The sequence below is a fragment of the Tympanuchus pallidicinctus genome, unplaced genomic scaffold (assembly GCF_026119805.1).
Source record: "Tympanuchus pallidicinctus isolate F22 unplaced genomic scaffold, pur_lepc_1.0 scaffold1, whole genome shotgun sequence".
NCBI classification, from domain to species: Eukaryota; Metazoa; Chordata; class Aves; order Galliformes; family Phasianidae; genus Tympanuchus; species Tympanuchus pallidicinctus.
Window position 1 is genome coordinate 64,252,856 of NW_026294618.1, and position 17,710 is coordinate 64,270,565.

At 41.7% G+C, this 17,710-nt stretch overlaps 1 protein-coding gene across 1 annotated transcript in view; it reads left to right on the forward strand.

Moving 5' to 3' along the window:
* Nucleotides 1-17,710, forward strand: part of FNDC1 (fibronectin type III domain containing 1) — a 64,872-nt gene that overhangs the window by 22,400 nt on the left and 24,762 nt on the right. The window contains exons 2-11 of the mRNA XM_052680856.1: nucleotides 1,981-2,184; nucleotides 3,980-4,078; nucleotides 5,200-5,314; nucleotides 5,630-5,817; nucleotides 6,104-6,211; nucleotides 8,220-8,408; nucleotides 9,191-10,996; nucleotides 11,723-11,838; nucleotides 13,647-13,758; nucleotides 16,001-16,369. Coding sequence (XP_052536816.1) covers nucleotides 1,981-2,184; nucleotides 3,980-4,078; nucleotides 5,200-5,314; nucleotides 5,630-5,817; nucleotides 6,104-6,211; nucleotides 8,220-8,408; nucleotides 9,191-10,996; nucleotides 11,723-11,838; nucleotides 13,647-13,758; nucleotides 16,001-16,369 — 3,306 coding nt within the window. The remainder of the gene's footprint in view (nucleotides 1-1,980; nucleotides 2,185-3,979; nucleotides 4,079-5,199; nucleotides 5,315-5,629; nucleotides 5,818-6,103; nucleotides 6,212-8,219; nucleotides 8,409-9,190; nucleotides 10,997-11,722; nucleotides 11,839-13,646; nucleotides 13,759-16,000; nucleotides 16,370-17,710) is intronic.

Genomic DNA, 17,710 nt, shown 5'->3' on the forward strand with positions numbered 1-17,710 from the left:
GAAAAATAGAAGCAATGGGCAATAAATGTTGTGCTACAATGAGGAAAATAACTGAACCCTTAGGAAGCACTGGTTTTAAAACCTCAGCTGATCTCCTTCACTCAGCATCAGTGCCGGTAAAATTCTCTTTACTTAAAGCCACATTTGTTTTAAATTGAATTCTTGCCATATGGCTTTCTGGCTAGGCTAGTTTATTTTGAATCCTTTGTCACTTACAGTTCTCTGTTTTAATTCCAGTTGGAAGCCATGGCTTTTGACTGGTGAAGCAGAGCTGATGCACTGCAGTGTTGCTTCCTGCTCTTCACACCAGCAGGCTCTCAGTTCTCAGCAGTATACAGGACTGCTGAGAAGAAACCTGGGCTTTTATTACTGCCTTCTGACCAGAGCTGGACAGCCACAATGGTTGTCCAATGGGACCCAGCTCATGGAATCACAGAATGGGTTAGGTTGGAAGGGACCTTAAAGATCATTGTGCTCCAACTGCCTGCCATGGACAGGGCTGTGACCTACCAGATCAGGCTGTCCAGGGTCCCATCCAGCCTGGGCTTGAATACCTCCAAGGATGGGGCTCAGGAGGGATGCTGAGATGTGAAGAGGTTATGGCTGCCATCTGCACGTGGGCTGCTAGTAGAAGCTGTGAGAGTGGGGCTTGCCTGGTCTGGCCAAGAGGAAGGTGGAGGATATCCCACAGCAGCCAGCCACTGCTTGAACCAGGACTACAAGAAAGCTGCTGTTTGGTGCTATTAGGCTGTGTGAGCAGCCACAAGTTGCAGTTCGAGTGGGACATTTGGGAAAACTTTCCCTCTAGGCAGCTGATGCAGCACAGGAGTGGGCCCAAAGGGAGACTCTGTGAACTCTGTCCATGGGGTTTTGAAGACTGAGCTGGCCTTGCTCATTGTTGAAGGTGGTCTGGCTCCTGTCAGACAGGCCACCTCTAGGGCTTCCTTCCAACTTGGATTTTGCTGTCTTTTGTTTCTCCATGGTGATGCTGTGATTGAAGATCTCTGCCTGCATGATCCATGACTGGTGAGCTTCCGAAATCTGTGCTCGCAAAGAATCTGCTTTTGGTGTATGTGGGGACATGGGGGCATTGATACACAGTTCAGGTAACATAACTGGAAATAAGTAGGAGCCTCCCAAGCTGGTGCAGGAAAGAGAATTTCACTGCTGCTCTGGCAGGGGGTACTTCAGTGCACTGATGTCTGCCCAGCTCTGCAACTGGCTGCTGGTACAGTCCCAGGCTCTCTGACATTTCTGTAGTTACAGTAGCTGGCTTAGCCAATGGGTGAGAGGGTTTTAGTACAAACAAACTAGCTGCTTGAGGAATCCTTACCTTATAGCTTCTTAAAAGAGCACTGCTAACTTGCCAAATGGCTTGCATAAAGTACCTGTTACAGTACAGAATGCTCAAGTGTCATGTAGCGGGAGTTTGTGAAGTCAAGTGGAGGCATTTGAAGAACAGACCTGTTAAATGCAAGGCTGTCAGTGAGCAGAACCATTAGGGAAGGATTTAGGAGAAGAGAACCTGCTTTTAATGTAGATTAGTTTCTAAAAGTTTAAAAATAGTGAAATTGCTCTGTGCTTCATTTTACACTGACCTTTAGCACTTGCCAGAAAAATAATGTTCTTGTGTGCCTGAACTATGGAAAGGGGATTTATAAAAAATGGGGAAAGATTAAACAGGAAAGCTGCAAGACAATCCTGGTTTCTGGCAGCAGTTCTTGTACTACAGTGTGTTTTCACTTTGGGTGTGCTGTACCACTCTGTCTGAAATGCCTGAGAAAAGACATTGTGGAGTATTGTCTATCCTGCTAGGAAAGCTTCTTTGGGTTTTAGAGCAAAATTAAAAAACTATAAAATTATATTCTTTGTTCTGATGTTATTTGTGTGCTTCCAACAGATATATGTGGGCTGCTATATATGTCATATGCTTTATAATAACTGTGGTGATGTTTGTGTGTGTTTGCTTCCTTTCTGAAGAGAAGGACATGCCAAGCAGACCCCTCAGAGCTCGTGCCCAGTCTCCAGATGGCAGGTTTTCATTTCGGTGGAGGCCACCTTATGGAGCAGGCTTCAGGGGTCCACGCAGCAGATCGCAGATCCGTGGGTATGGAGAGAGCAGCCGAAGGATGAGCTACGCTCCGCTGCCACAAGAAAGGCAAAACCAGGAAGCAAGAAAACTTGGTAAGCCAGATTTTTATGATACCATCTGGGGGAAAACTGCTGCCAGACTGCCCTTGGCAGTGACCCCATCAATTCGTTCTGTCTTTGGTTTCTCTTGCTGTATCCGACAAGGCTTTTCTCCTGGCAAAAAGCAATCTTTTGTAATTGCCTGTTGCTGCTACGTGGCCGTAGATGATGTTATTGTAGCCATCAGAATTATTTCCTCTTATAAATGAAAATGTTTGCTGTATGTTTGGTGTTACATGAAAATGTGATTACCAAGCTAGAAAGCATAGTAAAATATATTAAAAAGAGGCCATGTGTAAGTTACCTGTGTGAATAGCAGAGGAAGGGCAGAGAAGAAGAGGCATAGCTCAGAGTCTCCTCACATGGTGGGGGGGCACCTCTCAAATCCACTGTTTCTTCTTCTCTTCTTAAAAATTGTCCCTGCATTATTTCAGACCAGTGGATAAAAAACACTCACATGTTACCATGTTACCCTCATATGCCCATGTTCTCAGTAATTTCTTAGGGAGGTTCTGGCCACTATCGTTGTATGTGTCAGATTGGCCTCTGCTGTGCTTCCTGTCCTGTCCTGCCATACTGTGATGATTTGCATTCCTTCATTAGATCACATGCTCTTGACCTAAAGACTTTCAGCTAGCTGTACTAATGGCATTTGCAGCAATCTTGTTTCTCTATAGGCAGAGCATCTATTTTTGGGTTTGTCATTCTCCTCTTACCCGTCTGTTCTGTAAGCTCTCTACCTTGAGTGGGCTCAAGGTCTGCATTCATGGCTTTCACTTTAACCTTCTTCTTGGAAGTTTTAGCTGCTCTTTACTGCATTTGTTTAAGGTTAAAATTCTTAGTCTTTCCTGTATATTGGAAGCCTGTCCCACAGACAGTTTGGTCTTGGATTACAAGACTGGTGATGGTTCAGAAATCACATATGACTGCCAGAATTCCTGGCGTTGTAATCTAAATATCTATTTCCTCTTTTATTTTGTTGGCTTAGTACAAAAAGAACATATTTATCTTGGTTTATCCAAGGAGAGAGAACTTCTAGGTCACCTTTATCAGTTATTCCAGGGTTTCACAGCCTTTCCTAGCTGGGATCTCCTAATTATTCTCATCCCTTCTCTTCACTTTTCATCTTTCTGCCAAGACCAGCTCTGGAAAGAGACTCACTGTAGCTGGAAGTTCTTCCACATCTGTGCAAATGTTGTGTTGGCAATCCAGTTCTCTTCTGGTCTGAGTTTCTCTGTAGTGCTTGGCTGCTGTGTTTGCTGCTCCTGCTTCTGTTTCTTACGCTTTCATTCTTACTCTAAGTTTCTTCAGGCTGAGGTTGTCTCTAAGTGTTATATATTGTGGGTTTTTGTTTTATCTTTTTTTTTTGGTCGTAATTTTAGAGGGAATTTGGTATCATAGTGCATCTTGATGAGAAATTCTATGTAACGTGGTTTTAACCATCTTCTTCTTTTCATTCTTTTATATTACAGTTTTTTCAAGATGAAGAACAAATGTTTTTTAAATAATCAAATTCTCAGGAGAGGAACTCAAGGCTAGAGCATAGAAATCTTGTAATGTGTTTTTTTCATGTTAATAATTTGCTTTCTTGCTTCTAGTACCAACTTTATTGTTCTTACCATATGCATTCTGAAACTTATGAAATAAATTATATGAATCCAAATAAATTACGTATCCTTTCGTATCTTAAAAAAGAATAAAATGGATTTTTGCCTGTAAAGTGTTTGTTGTTTTTTTTTTTATAATTATCAAGTTTACAGAAAAATCTGTTTTTCCCTCCCATGTACAGCCTCTGAATCAGTTCATGTGGTTTCTTTGCCATCACGGAGTACCCAAGGACGCAGTCAACCTGTCTATAGGTCATCTTTAACTAAAAGGAAAGTCATAGGTATGTTTCTTTCACATCAACTGTCAATTCCTGGAGAGTTTTGAATTGAGATAGCTTTGTGTTTCTTGACTGCAAATGCTAGAGATAGGTTTCTCTATATGGGTTAAAGTGCTTGGTGGTTGTCTTTGCTTCTGTGTCTCAAGCAGTATTAATAAAAAAACAGAATCTCATAATATGGTTGAGTTTTTGGTTTTTTTCTTCTTTATTTTTTAATCTCCTCTGCTGTAGCTATTGGCAAACATTATGAACTGCAATAACCCCATGAGAAGGCTTGATTAAATGGAAGCCAGCACCTCCACAACTAGATGCCTTCTTGTCACACCTCTGCCCTGTTTTCTGCAGGGTTGATTTCCAGTCAGCCCAAACAGCAAAGTCATAGGAAAGTGTTCACTTTCCTTTGGAGGGAAAGTGTTACATATACTGTAGATGGGATCAAAAAGGATGAGTGAATTTCTGAGTCATCTCCTTGCCTATGCCACCTTCTTGCTCCCTCGCATTATGGTTAGAACAGTGTAGTGTGGATGGATTTGTTTCAAGTATTTTGATGGTGATAGAAAATGCCTTTGTCAGAACTGGGAGCTATGTCTTATTAAAATCCCATCTTCTCTATGGAGGTGTTGCCATCCACTACTCATGCTTACTTTCACTTTTCACATGCTCCCATTGCAAGCAACCACTTTCAGGACGAGGGCAGAGATTTCCACTTCTGTGGCTTTATGGTTTATGAGACACTGCTATCATGAGAGGTAATGAAAAATGTGTGTTCTTTGTGGATAGGTCCTCTAATCCACTTTCCAGTAGTAGATAAGAACTCTTTGCCAGTGTGCAGGAGAGTTTGTTTACAATGGAAAATCTTGTATTATCTACATTAATAGCCCATTTGAAAGAAGTGTGCTTTGCAGCTGCTTGCTTGAGCAAAATATTAAAGGACTACAGAATATATGAGTACTCCAGTCCTGTAAGCAAATGCATGTGCTTTTCCACTACTACTGTCTTTGCTATGCATCCATGCTGTCTGCCTATTATAGCATAAACTACTAGGGTTTATGTTTTGTTTTGTTTTTTAAATGGGATCTCCACTATTCTTATTATTGATGTGCCATTTTATTTTCTCATTTCAGAGGAGGAAGAGGTGGAGGTGGTGCAGGACATAACTGTTCGAGTGATGTCCTCTCAGTCTGTGCTCGTTGCTTGGACGGACCAACAGTATGAAAAGCAGAAGGTTGCAGCAAATAGGTAGTTAGCCCATGTGTCTTTGTCTGAATAGGCACTGGAGGTGAAATGCTGACAGTGCAGTAATGATTAGTTCTGCATTTATTTAATAACAGTTGGTAGCGGGAGCAGTTTCACTTAGGGCACAGGAATGTGCATGTCTCTGTGATAGTGGCTGGTAGGGGGTGCTTCACCATCTGGAGGTAAAAGTAAGCAGAGAAACCACAGTGGGATGGGGACTAGGCAGCAACATGGGGCTGGGACCTCGGGGGCTGTTGCTTTCACTCTGCTAATATGCTTTGTGTTTGAACTTTTGTTTCCTTGTGTGTCTAATCCCAGACAGTACAATGTTCGTTATCGAGAAAAGGGAGAATCAGCAAGGTGGGATTACAAGCAGGTGTCCAACCGGCGGGCGCTGGTGGAGAACTTGGCACCAGACACCATGTATGAGTTTGCTGTCCAAATCTTGGAGGGAGAAAAGGAAGGCAAATGGAGTGTGTCTGTCTTCCAGCGAACCCCAGAGGCGGGTATGTATGGAGAAGAACTAGTGCTGCTGCAGTGAGATGAGAGTGGGAGAGGTGATTTGGGTATATTAGAAGAGCAGCACTGCAGCTTGGACTTGCCTCTTCCTTTGGATGCATCAGCCTGACAGAGATGTAATAGGGGCATGCATGGACCTGAGCTCTGTATGTACTTTGCGTTTGTCTTTGAAATGACCATATAGGCATTTCTGCCACGAGAAGAAGCAAAAAGCAAGTGCCACGTAGCTCATGCTTTCTTAATTGCCTTTTCTATTGTTTGTCTGTTTCACAGCTCCTACAAGTGCACCTGAAAATTTAGATGTTTGGCCCTTGAAGGGTAAACCAACTTCTGTAGCAGCATCCTGGGATGCTCTCCCAGAGAGTGAAGGAAAAGTCAAAGGTAAGTTGTCATTCTCAGTTTGTAACTCTGAATTGGATCTGGTCTTCTCAAAAGCAGATTGCCACTATGCAGCAAGCTGAAACTGCTGACTCTGCTGGGACTTCTTTAGATGTTAGTGGCTCACACCCAAGCAAGATTTCCTTGTTTCCAGCCCAGATTTTCTACTGCACTGCTGGGAAGCCATCACCTTGTTCCAAGGATATCACAGAGCTTCCTGAGATGTCACACATGCATACTTACCTCTTCTTCATCATTAAGCAGGTTGAAATGGAGCTCAGGAAGGGTTTTTCCCAAAGGATTTGTAATTGGATTGTTAGGCAAAACAAACAAACAAAAAACCTAAGGAAGTGTTGAGTGGCTGCCAAGAATGTGAGTGAGTTTGTACTGTGTTTTATTTGTAGATTACTGTGGAAGGAAAGCCTCTGCTTATAAAGCAAGCACAAATAGAGATTTCAACAGATTTCACACATAAGGCTTGTGCAGTGTAGCAGTGTCATACGTGGGTGGAAAGCTCATTTGTCAGTGAGTGGCCATTAACTTGCATGGATGGGTTTAAAAAAAAAAAAAGCTTTCTTGGATTTTTTTCCCCTTTTTCCCTCCAAAAAGAAATAGGTAGGATTTTTGGATTCTCTCATTCCCACTGATTGATGGGATTGTGTTCTCCAGTTACACAGGTTTCTGGAAGTGCCTTATCAGCGCTGTAGCATCTCAGGATTTAAAAAGTCCCAGTCCTGGAGGGAAGTGTGCTGTGTCCCTGTAAAAGATTTGCTGTATGCATTCTTCATTCTTCCAGGCAATGCTGGAATTCTTTCTTCTTTGAACTCAGAAGTTTTGCCAATTACTTCAGTAGAACTGCAATTCTGACTAAGAATTATTATTTTAAAAATATGGTCATGCAGGGACATTATCTGAAATTTAAAATCTGCTTGTAATTTTGAGCAGTCTGTAACCCTTCTTCCATATTTGGCTGCTGATCTTTAGACAGTTCATCTAGATGAACTATTTTAAAGATACCTGTGGGCTGAACACTTATATGCACTTAGTGTATCATTACATTTTGCTTGGCTATGAAGTGTTACATGAAGTGTTACGCTATGAAGTGTTATTTAAACTAAATAAAGAGCATACATAATATATACACTGGCTAAGTGACATCACTGAATTAGCACTTTTTAGTCATTTTGATAGCATGTGATAATCCAGAATTTTTGTCTTTCTGTCCTTTTGTTTTGCAGTCTTTCCCTTTTACGTGTTTATACCACATATTAAAGAACTGTCCTCTGGTAGCCATTTGAAAGCTACCAGAGTAACACAAGTTTTTCTGTAATTAAAACATCTCCTCTGCATTCTAAAACAAACAAAATCTAATTCAAAGTTCATAATACCTTCTAATACCATGTGGTGTTTGTGTTGTCTAAGCAGCAAATGCGTTTCCATATTCATGACTTTTTTTTTTTGTTTTGATGACATGTGCTTGGATTATTTCTTAATGCACTGAATACAATCTCATTTTTAGAAAAAAAATGATTTCCATGTTCTTAGTAGTGTTAGAGTTTTAGAGTTTTTCACTCATTCATTTGGAATTTATTCTCAGAATCCTGTTTTGGCCTCTTATAGAGGCTTCAAAAAACAAGGAAATCTACATGTGGCTAAGCTCCTCTTCATGCCCACAGTTATCCCTTCCTACAGACAACTAGCAGGGTGCATGTGTACCACTGTAATCCTAATCTGAAAGACGAGAACAAGACAGATTTCTTAAATCATCTCAGTCATTAGATCATTGAAATGATTTGTTTTTATCTTTCTTTAAAGATGAACAAATATTTATTTAACTTACCGATCTGTAGATATATCATTTCTTTGTACTCCAGCTGTTGACTCGACGTGCATTGCTAGTGTATTAATTTTAGTAATGCACGTTCTAATTCATCCTACCCATACAGTCTGTCCGCTGGAAACAGGACTGTTTTCAGTTTCCTCCTTCCAACCGTCTGCCAAATCATTTCAGAATACATTCTTTCATACGCCCCTGCTCTCAAGCCTTTTGGAGCAAAGTCCATCACCTACTCTGGAGCTACAACATCAGCCATAATAGATGGTCTGCAGGCTGGGGAGCGCTATATTTTCAAAATTCGTGCAGCAAACAGGAGGGGACCCGGTCCTCAGTCTAAAGCCTTCAGTGTCGCCATCCCAGCAGGTAAGCAGCAAGCCAGTCACTAATTGCTTAGTCTGTCTATTCTTGCCTAGGTTCCAGTTACATTCATTCTCTGACTTTTCTTAGCTTCTCCTGTGCTCCCTCTATCTAACCTGGGGGATTTTACTTCTTCAACACTGTTTCTGCTAGCTCTTTTCATCATTATATTGTCCGAAGAGATGCTTATGGATAAGCAGATAAGCTTATAGTAGATAAGCATATAAATGAGCATTCATTGCTCTACCACGTGTAATATTATGAATATTGTAATACTTTAAATAAAGGCACATCATACTTTATTTCCTGGTACGCTGCATGAATATATGTGCTTTTGTTACACAAAGGCCAAATAAAACCATACTTGGTTCTTCGGTTGCACTATTCTTGACAACTGCTGCTCTTTAAAGTCAGCTAAATTGGCCTACTTTCATACAACTCTGTGTTTGCCTCCTTGCCAAAGAGGTGCTGTTGTGGGATTTTGCTGAATCCTAAATTAAAAATGTGTCCTGTCTCAGACAGAACAGTGCAGCATGCTGTCATAAACGTGACTAAGTTCTGCTAAAGATCTGGTTCTGCTGACCGAATGTTGCAAGCCCCACTTTTAGATATTTGATTTTAATTGCTTGAAGTTTTACTCAAGTTACTAAAAAATCCACATAAGTGGATTAGCACAGAAATAAATACTGTCTCATGTTCTCCTATGTAGTCTTGTTCTTGCTACCTGACTGGTTTCTCTTGTATTTTGTTCTGCTATTGTTATGAATAAACACTTTTTTTTTTTCCAGCTCCTAATGAGGATTCAGTTGCTCAGCAACAAAGAAAGATTCAAGACAATTCGGGAGTTAAAAAACCTGTGAATGCTGGTTCATCTTCTTCTCAAAGTTCCTCTGTTTCTTCACAAGTGCAGATGTCACTTTCCTCTAAGCAGTCATCTGTTCATTCACCTGGTGTTGGTGATAAAAACAGTCTTCTTTCTGAATATAAGAATAAAGTCTTGACTCGAGGAGGTGTTCCAAGTAAATCTCAGTTACCCTCCAGAAAGACAGGAGAGCTGGAACTTGATCTCCAGTCTACTGAAGTGACAGAGGATCATAATTCATCTGAAGAAGCTCCAGTGACACTGCCAAAAGCCCAGGATCACAGGAGGACTGTTAGACCCCTGTCTTCTAGTCGGACAATCCACCCTGTTCTTGCCTCAGGGAGGACCCCTGTTCGATCCCACACACCAGAGGCATCACGGCAGACTAGCGCAGAGAAACGTGAGCCATCAGCATTGTCACCATCCTCAGCACAACGCTCTTCTGCCTCATCTGTTCCTACGTACTCAGATAACGAAACAAAGCAACTGAGGCAAAGTAATACTAATGTGCCTTCTCCTAAAGCCTCTTCCCATTCTCTGCCAGCTAAAAATAACGCTCTCTCTGGCAATGTGGAAGAAAAGCCAAATCCCTTGCTGGTGAAAGTGCCTTCTAAAACTTCAGAGCCTGGACTCAGGGGTTTGCCATCAAATCGGCAGTCTGTTGTAACTCATGAGGTGGACCCAAGCCATCCAAGTGTATCTTTGCCTAAAAAGACATTCTCTTCTCATCTTCCATTACAAAAGACCCAGAAGACCTCCCGTTCGGAACCTCTGCAGAAGGTACAAACCAGTCCTTCCTTACTGCATTCCAGGGGCAGGCGGCTACCATCTCCTGTCTCATCCCAGAGTAATGAGGAATTGCAGGAAGATAATGATGAGGATGTAACAGAAGACAGTGACAGAGCCAGCAGTCGCTCTGTGTTTCCTAAGGAAGTGTCCACTTCTAGGGGATTACCTACATCTTTCTCTCAGGGAAGCTCAAGTTTGTCTCTATCAAAGCAACAGCAGCCAGGTTCTCAGGCACCTTCCCACAAATCAAAACTTAATCAGCCAGACTCTAGTTCTGCCAGCGATAAAGCAAAAGACAACCAGTATAATTCAAAGTTATCATCCTCTTCTTCAAGACAAACTCGTCCCTCATTATCTAGTCAATCAAGGGCTGCTACAAGAATAGTGTCCCATACAGAGAAAAAATATGACCTGTTACCATCTAAACTGTCCCAAACTGAACTTCCTCGAAAAGTTCCTTCCTTTTCCTCTTCTAAATCTCGTCAGTCCGTTTCTGATGAAGAGGATGATTATAACAGTGAGTATGATCAGAATGAGATGGAAGAGAAACCTACATCTTTGGCGGCAAAGTGGTCCCCTTCTCTTTCTAGAGGTAATAAAAACACATATGACACTGCTAGCAATAAGAGGAAATCTATGGACACTCTTCTACCTCACAAACTAGGATCCGAAGAGGAAGAGAAGGAAGAAACTCCAACATTAAAAATATCTTCTCCTGAATCTCCAGGCAGCTCTGCTGTGGCGTCACGAATTATTCATTCCTCTAACAAACATACTCCTTCTAAACCAAGCTTCATCTGGCCACGTTATTCTCAATCTACCACGACACACACTGTTCCTCCAACTGTTTCCTCTTCCACTTTGTCCCCTCGCCAGCGACTACTGAACTCCAGGCTACGGAGCCCTTCCCAGCGGCAGTTTGTTAGACCTCCTTATAGGCAAGGTATCTTGTCTTTGTTCTACTAATGTTACTGAATTGAGGTTTTCATAAGTTCAGCAATCCTTGAAAAGTTCTCTATCAGAATGCAAACTCAGTTGTTTAGTATAACATTCTACTTTTTTATTTAGGATGTTCTCAGGGAGCCCAGTTTTTGAGGACACTGTCTAATCCATGTGTGCCCTAGGCCTTTGGTCCCAAAGTCTGATCTGCTCAGGCTCCCATCATCCATAGTGATTTCTGGGTCTTCAGTTTTGTGTAAGGATAGATTAGGAAAGTTGTTCTGTTTAATAAGATTTCTTCTCTCAACACACACCCCAAATGTTTACAAAGTTCAAAAGTGTCTTGATGGCCATGTTTCCACCTCTGCTACAATGCATGGCAGCCCAAATGGGCAGCTGAATAGGGTTTTGTATGGCTTCTCAGATCCAGCAATGATGTTACACATTGGTTCAGTTGCTTACTTTTTGAATATTGATTACAGATTTTGAGATGTATCATGAGAAAGTCCTGAATATCTGCATCTGTTAAACAAAGCTAAGGGTTGCTAGTGGGAGTCATCTTAGAACCTTCACCAGTAAAACACAAGATTTGCATTTAACAGTATATTCTTAAGAGGTTTTGTATTCCTTTGCATTTTAAACTGCATTTTAAACTATGTTATAAACTACTATGCTTTGTAGTATGCACAATTTTCTTCTAAACCACTGTTATTTCCTTCTCTTATTTCAGGTTATAATGGCCGACCTAACCTTACAACAAAGAATGGAAATGGAAAAATATTAACTGGTAATAATGGAAAACCAAGTGGACAGAGAGTAATCAATGGCCCACAAGGAACAAAGTGGGTAGGGTGACCTCTGCAAATTCGAGATGCTTTGGCCTTTTGTTTTACTTACTTTTTCTTTGAGAATAGAGGAGAAACAGTGCCCCTAGTCAAAGAAGCTGTAAAATTAGGTGGTTTAATGATGTAATTCCACTTTTTTGTTTAAATCTAAATACTCCATTTCATTATTCAAACATTTCAAACATTTGATTTAAAACTTTGAATGCTTAACTGCATCAGTACTCCCATAGACTTAGCAAAACTTTTTTGTCATGGTCAGTGGAACTTATGCTCCCCAGTGACTCAGGATGCTGCTGCACAGTGTGAATGGAAATTGTCCAGAGCAGTTCCCATGGAAGATGAGCTCTGTGATGATGCTACTTCCAGATGCATCTCCAGAGAGGGGCTCTTGAACAAGACTGTCAACATGAGAAGTTGCTCCATAAATGGCACGTTGCTCTAAAACCAAATATGTCACAGTAGGTTTTATGGGGTGACAGGCCTCAAAATGATACTTTTGAGTGTTTTATGTTTCAGTCTAATTTCTAGTGATCTCACACACTATTAATAGCAAGTCCTACTAGGTGCCTAAATACTTGACTTTTAAAATCCTTTCCAGTCAGTTTATGACCAACCACTGTAGTGAAGAAAATAATGTTTCATGCATGCTTGTTCAAACACTGGGTAGGGTAAAGCTCTGACCAGCTTCAGTGATGTCAGTAGAGCTGCTCATAGAATAGAACACCACATGATACAAGTAAAAGAAGGGGCATAAAACCAATTATTCTATGGCCATTTCAGTCTTCTTTATTGCAATAGAGGAGCACAGAAAAGTGTATCAGGTAACTCACGTTCAAGGAAGGTGTTTTGAAAAGCCAGTCCAAGATTCTTCAGATAGACTTCAGAAAGTGGGCTAGAAAGGTCCTAGGGAAGCTGCGGGGCATCTGTCCCTGCTGCAGGAGAGGGAGACATTGCTGCAAGTAGAACATTCTAAACATCTTGTAAAGCAAGAGGACCTGTGTCGTCATCTGTCATCATCTGGGGCCTGAAGGCCTCCAGAGTCTGCCTGACCTCTGCAAATCTCATGATTTACTGTTCCTCCTGCTACAGTCTTTTCTGCAATACCAAATTCAAGCTTTTCTTGCCAACTTGAAAGTGCTGCTCTTGTCCTCTTCCCAGTTCTCGTCAGCTAGCAGCTTTTGTACTTTTGTGCTCTATGCCACAGCATGTAATAACCCAGGTTAAAACAGCACACAATTCAGCTGTTTTGAGTTGAAATAGCAATGAGGACTGGATTTTAATTGAAGTAACCTCTTAAATTCAGTCCAGGCTCTCAGACAGATTTGTTTTATGAGACAGAGGCTTTTCTTCAGTCTCCTACCTCAATTAAAATCTTAGTAACTTTGTTTTCACTGCTACTTCAATCTAAATTAACTAGTTTAATATTTTTCTTTTTTTTGATTAGGAGATGTACTTTTAAATACTGTTTTTAAAAGGACTTGGGGTCATACTCAAATAAGTGTTACATGAATCCACCTTAGGAGTAGTGCAGCCCAAAAAACTCAGTGTAGCAAGTCAAGGGAGTAGCTCCTGTACATGCCCACATTGTAGATGCCAATATGAATATGGTTCTTATGCAACATTGAAGCCTTGCTCCTGGGGATTTGCCTTCTTCAGCAGTAATTTATCAGTGATTCCTATACTCACTTTTAAAAGTCTGTCTGGAGGTGTTGTACCTATTCTTCATCACACTTACCATCAGAATTTCCCCAGGATTTCTTTTCACATTCTCTCACACTAGCTAAATTTGAGTCTATCTATTGCTTTTAGATTGTAGATCTTGACCGAGGACTAGTGTTAAATGTTGAAGGAAAATACCTCCAAGATTCCCAAGGCAATCCACTTCGAGTGAAATTAGGAGGGGACGGACGTACAATTGTTGGTAAGTTGCTTCCATTTTACAGAAAAAAAATCTAAAGTTTTTTTGCACATGGTACAAATCTTTGAGCTGTTTGGTGCTCCAAGCATTCTTAGGTCCTGCACAAGCCATTTAGGATTACTATACTTCAGGTCAACATCAGACAGTCACAGAATCACAGAATGGCCAGGGTTGGAAGGGACCTCAAGGATCGTGAATCTCCTACCCCCCTGCCACATGCAGGGCCACCAACCTCCCCATTTAATACTAGACCAGGCTACCCAGGGTCCCATCCAATCTGGCCTTGAACACCTCCAGTGACGGCGCATCCACAACCTCTCTGGGCAGCCTGTTCCGGCACCTCACCACTCTCTCTGTAAAAAACTTCCCCCTGACATCCAACATAAATTTCCCCTCCCTCAACTTAAAACCATTTCCCCTTGTCCTGCAGTTATCAACCCTTTCAAAGAGTTGATTCCCCTCCTGTCTGTAGGCTCCCTTTAGGTACTGAAAGGCTGCAATGAGGTCACCCTGCAGCCTTCTTTTCTCCAGGCTGAACAAGCCCAGCTCCATCAGCTGTCTTCATAGGGAAGGTGCTCCAGTCCCCTGTTCATCTTTGTGGCTCTCCTCTGGACCCTCTCCAGCAGCTCTCCCCTGGGGGACGCCACTCATCACCAGCCTCCACCTGGACATAGAGCCATTGATGATCACCCTGTCTGCGGCCTTTCAACCAATTTCTTATGCATCCATCAAATCCACCCATCAAATCCACATCCCTCCAATTTGGATGTGGTGGGGGACCATGTCAAAGGCCTGGCTCAAGTCCAGGTAAATGACATCAGTCACCTTTCCCTTGTCCACTGATGCCATCAGTCCATCATAGAGGGCCACCAAATTGGTTAAGCATGACCTTCCTCTGGTGAAGCCGTGCTGGCTGTCATGGATCACACACCCATTCCTCATGTGATCAAGCATGTCATCCAGTACGATCTGTTCCATGATCTTCCCAGGAACAGAGACTCACTGGCTTGTACTTCCTGGGGTCCTCCTTGCTCCCTTTCTTGTAAATGGGAGTGATGTGACCCTTTCACCAGTCATCCGGGACCTCACCTGACAGCCACAACTTTTCAAATATGATGGAGAGTGACTCAGCAACCACCTCAGCCAGCTCCTTCAGAACCCTGGGATGCATGCCATCCAGCCCCATAGACTTGTACACATTCAGTCTCATGAGGCGGTCTCAGACCTGCTCTGTCCTCACAGCGGGGGGAGGATTTACCACCCCAGTCCCCACCTGGAGGTTTAGGGATGCAGGGCTCATGGACGTGAGAAGTACTGGAATCCTGGCTGCCAGTGAAGACTGAGGCAAAGAACTCAGTACCTCAGCCTTCTCTTCATCCATTGAAGCCAGTTCTCCTTTTACATTTACCAAAGGTGATAACATCGCAAAGGAGGTAACATCACAGGATCGGGGGATGCCTAAGGGCACACTGCAAAGGTTCCCGAGTATGGGGCAGAAAGAATAACCCAAGTCTGTCTCACTTGTATCAGTATTAGAAGGGACTGCAGAAGTGAGCCAGAATAGAGATCGATACTTGTTTATTTCTGTACATAAAAATAATTATTCTTCTACTTGCACAGTGCCAGTCATAGGTATGTGATGGTTTTTGTTTGTTTTCTGAAACTGACTACAGATAGCAAAAAACCCAGTGTATGATTTGTGAAAACACTGCTGGCTGAATATCACTCCATCTGAATAGATCTCTTGAATGCAGATTTAGTGCCTGCAGTTGTACTGGTGATCGTGAATACTTGCAGTATCTGGGACTTGGCACAAAAGTGGCAGTGACAGCACCTCACTAGCTCATTCCAGTCTTTCCTTGTGCATATTTGATAGGGAACAGAATATAGATTCATCCTACTTTTCATCAGTTAAAAGACTGATTTAGATTAAATGTGGGCAAAATCTGCATATTGTGATTCTGAAAGGAAATCTCCCTCTACTCTTCCCAATAAACCCAATAAACATTCATCAGACAGCTGGTATCACTGAACAGTATTGTGATCTACCTGAGATTCTTATGAACTTTTTAGTGATTTTCTTAGCCATGTGTCTTTTCTAGATAACAACATCCTTTTTGGCCAAATTAATTACAGCAGGTTGTAATTGCTTTCAGCGTTCATGTGGTTTTTACTGTTGTTAAGTACCATACTATAAGTCTGCAACAGATAATGCATGAGATATTTTGATTTTGTTCTCTCCTAGATGAAAAGGGTGCCCCAATGGTGAGTCCTGATGGAATACCTTTGTTTGGACACGGCAGATTTAGTAAGCCTGTAGCAAGTGCACAAGATAAACCTATAATAAGCCTTGGAGGGAAACCTCTGATTGGTCTTGAAATGATTAAGAAAACAACCACTCCCTCCACTACAACAACAACAACACTCCCACCAACCACAACAACTACTACAACCACCACAACAACTACTACAACCACCACTCCTGAACCAACTACAACTGAACCTCCCACTGAGAAACCACCCCCAACCTGTCCTCCAGGCACCTATGCACAGTATGATGATGAAGGCAACTTACTGTTAGGGTTCGATGGCCTGCCAGAGTGCAATGCAGAAGGTAAATTCTTTTTTTGCTGTTTGGACTTGTTTGGTCATGCTTTTTGTACACCACACTTGCATAAATGTAAAGCAGAAAAGAATCTGCCTCTGAAGATTTTGATAAAGTAAGGAGCTGAGATTGGAGAAGCTAGAGAAGGGTTTGCGCATTAAATGGTTTTCCACTAAAATGCTAGCTTGCCCCAAAGATGAAGTTTATCATGGAAATATGTTGATTTCAGAAAAACACTCATCTTCTTTTGAATCCAGTCTTTTCACGTATGTTCCTGCACATACGCACAAACATACGCACAAACATAGGCAGTGTTTCTGTTGCTAAAGCAATCACCTAGAATCCAGTCCTCACTCCAAGCCAGGGAAGGACCCAAAAAAGTCTTTCTAGCTTATTTGTTTTGCATTCATTCTCATAATAAGTTCTGAAAAGTCTCTTTTGAGCTATAGTGGGATGAATATTCAAAAATTGGGATTTTTGTTACCTCACCACACCTCAGAGGTAGAGATTTTCAAGCAGAAATGCAGCACAGTATGGATTAACTTGGGGAAAGACAACCTTGGCTCTGCACAGATAATGCAAAGATTTGTACATTAATTTCTTTTTCATCTAAAGATAAAAAATGGTATTGGTAGATGCCATTGTTTCTCTCATGCAGTTAAACAAGCTTAGGATGTTGTGCAAATCAAAAATCCAAGGAAAACAAACATAAATTCAACTGCAGTTGTGGAGTGTTGAGCCTGTTCTTATCAGGTTTTATCCTTTTGTCACCTGAATGTTGCACTGAAAATCAGTTAGCTACTTACTTTATGAAACTAGATCAAGGAGCACCATGGCAGTCCTTGTTCTTTCCACTTATAGGTAGTCCCCAGCTTAGTCTACCCAGGGGCAGCAGAAGCATGGCTGTAACCTAAAGAAAGAGTTTGCAGTCAGACATCTGCCATCTGGAGTAACTAGTTTCAATGAGTAACTAAGCCCATTTACCTTCTCTTATACACCTATGTCTCTGAAGCCAAAGTAGATTTACTAGTAGGTCATGTAACCGTGGCCTGAAGTCTGAACTATCACACTGAAGAGTAAAGAAGATATGGAAAGATATGGCTTCAGCAAATAGTAGTGAGTGTAAAGACAGCAGCTTTGGAAAGGATCTGAGAAGACAGAAAATTTCCTTACTAGTTTCACTGGGTAAGTAATAAGTTAGAGACGTTATTGCCTTGTACAGATGGAATTACAATAACTTATGGTACTAATGTATATCTAATATTTAGCCCCATGGTTGTCTGTGTCATTAAATATTTCTTTGAAGATTTTTGGTTTTCCTTTTGGTACTTTCACTGCTCTCTTATGTAT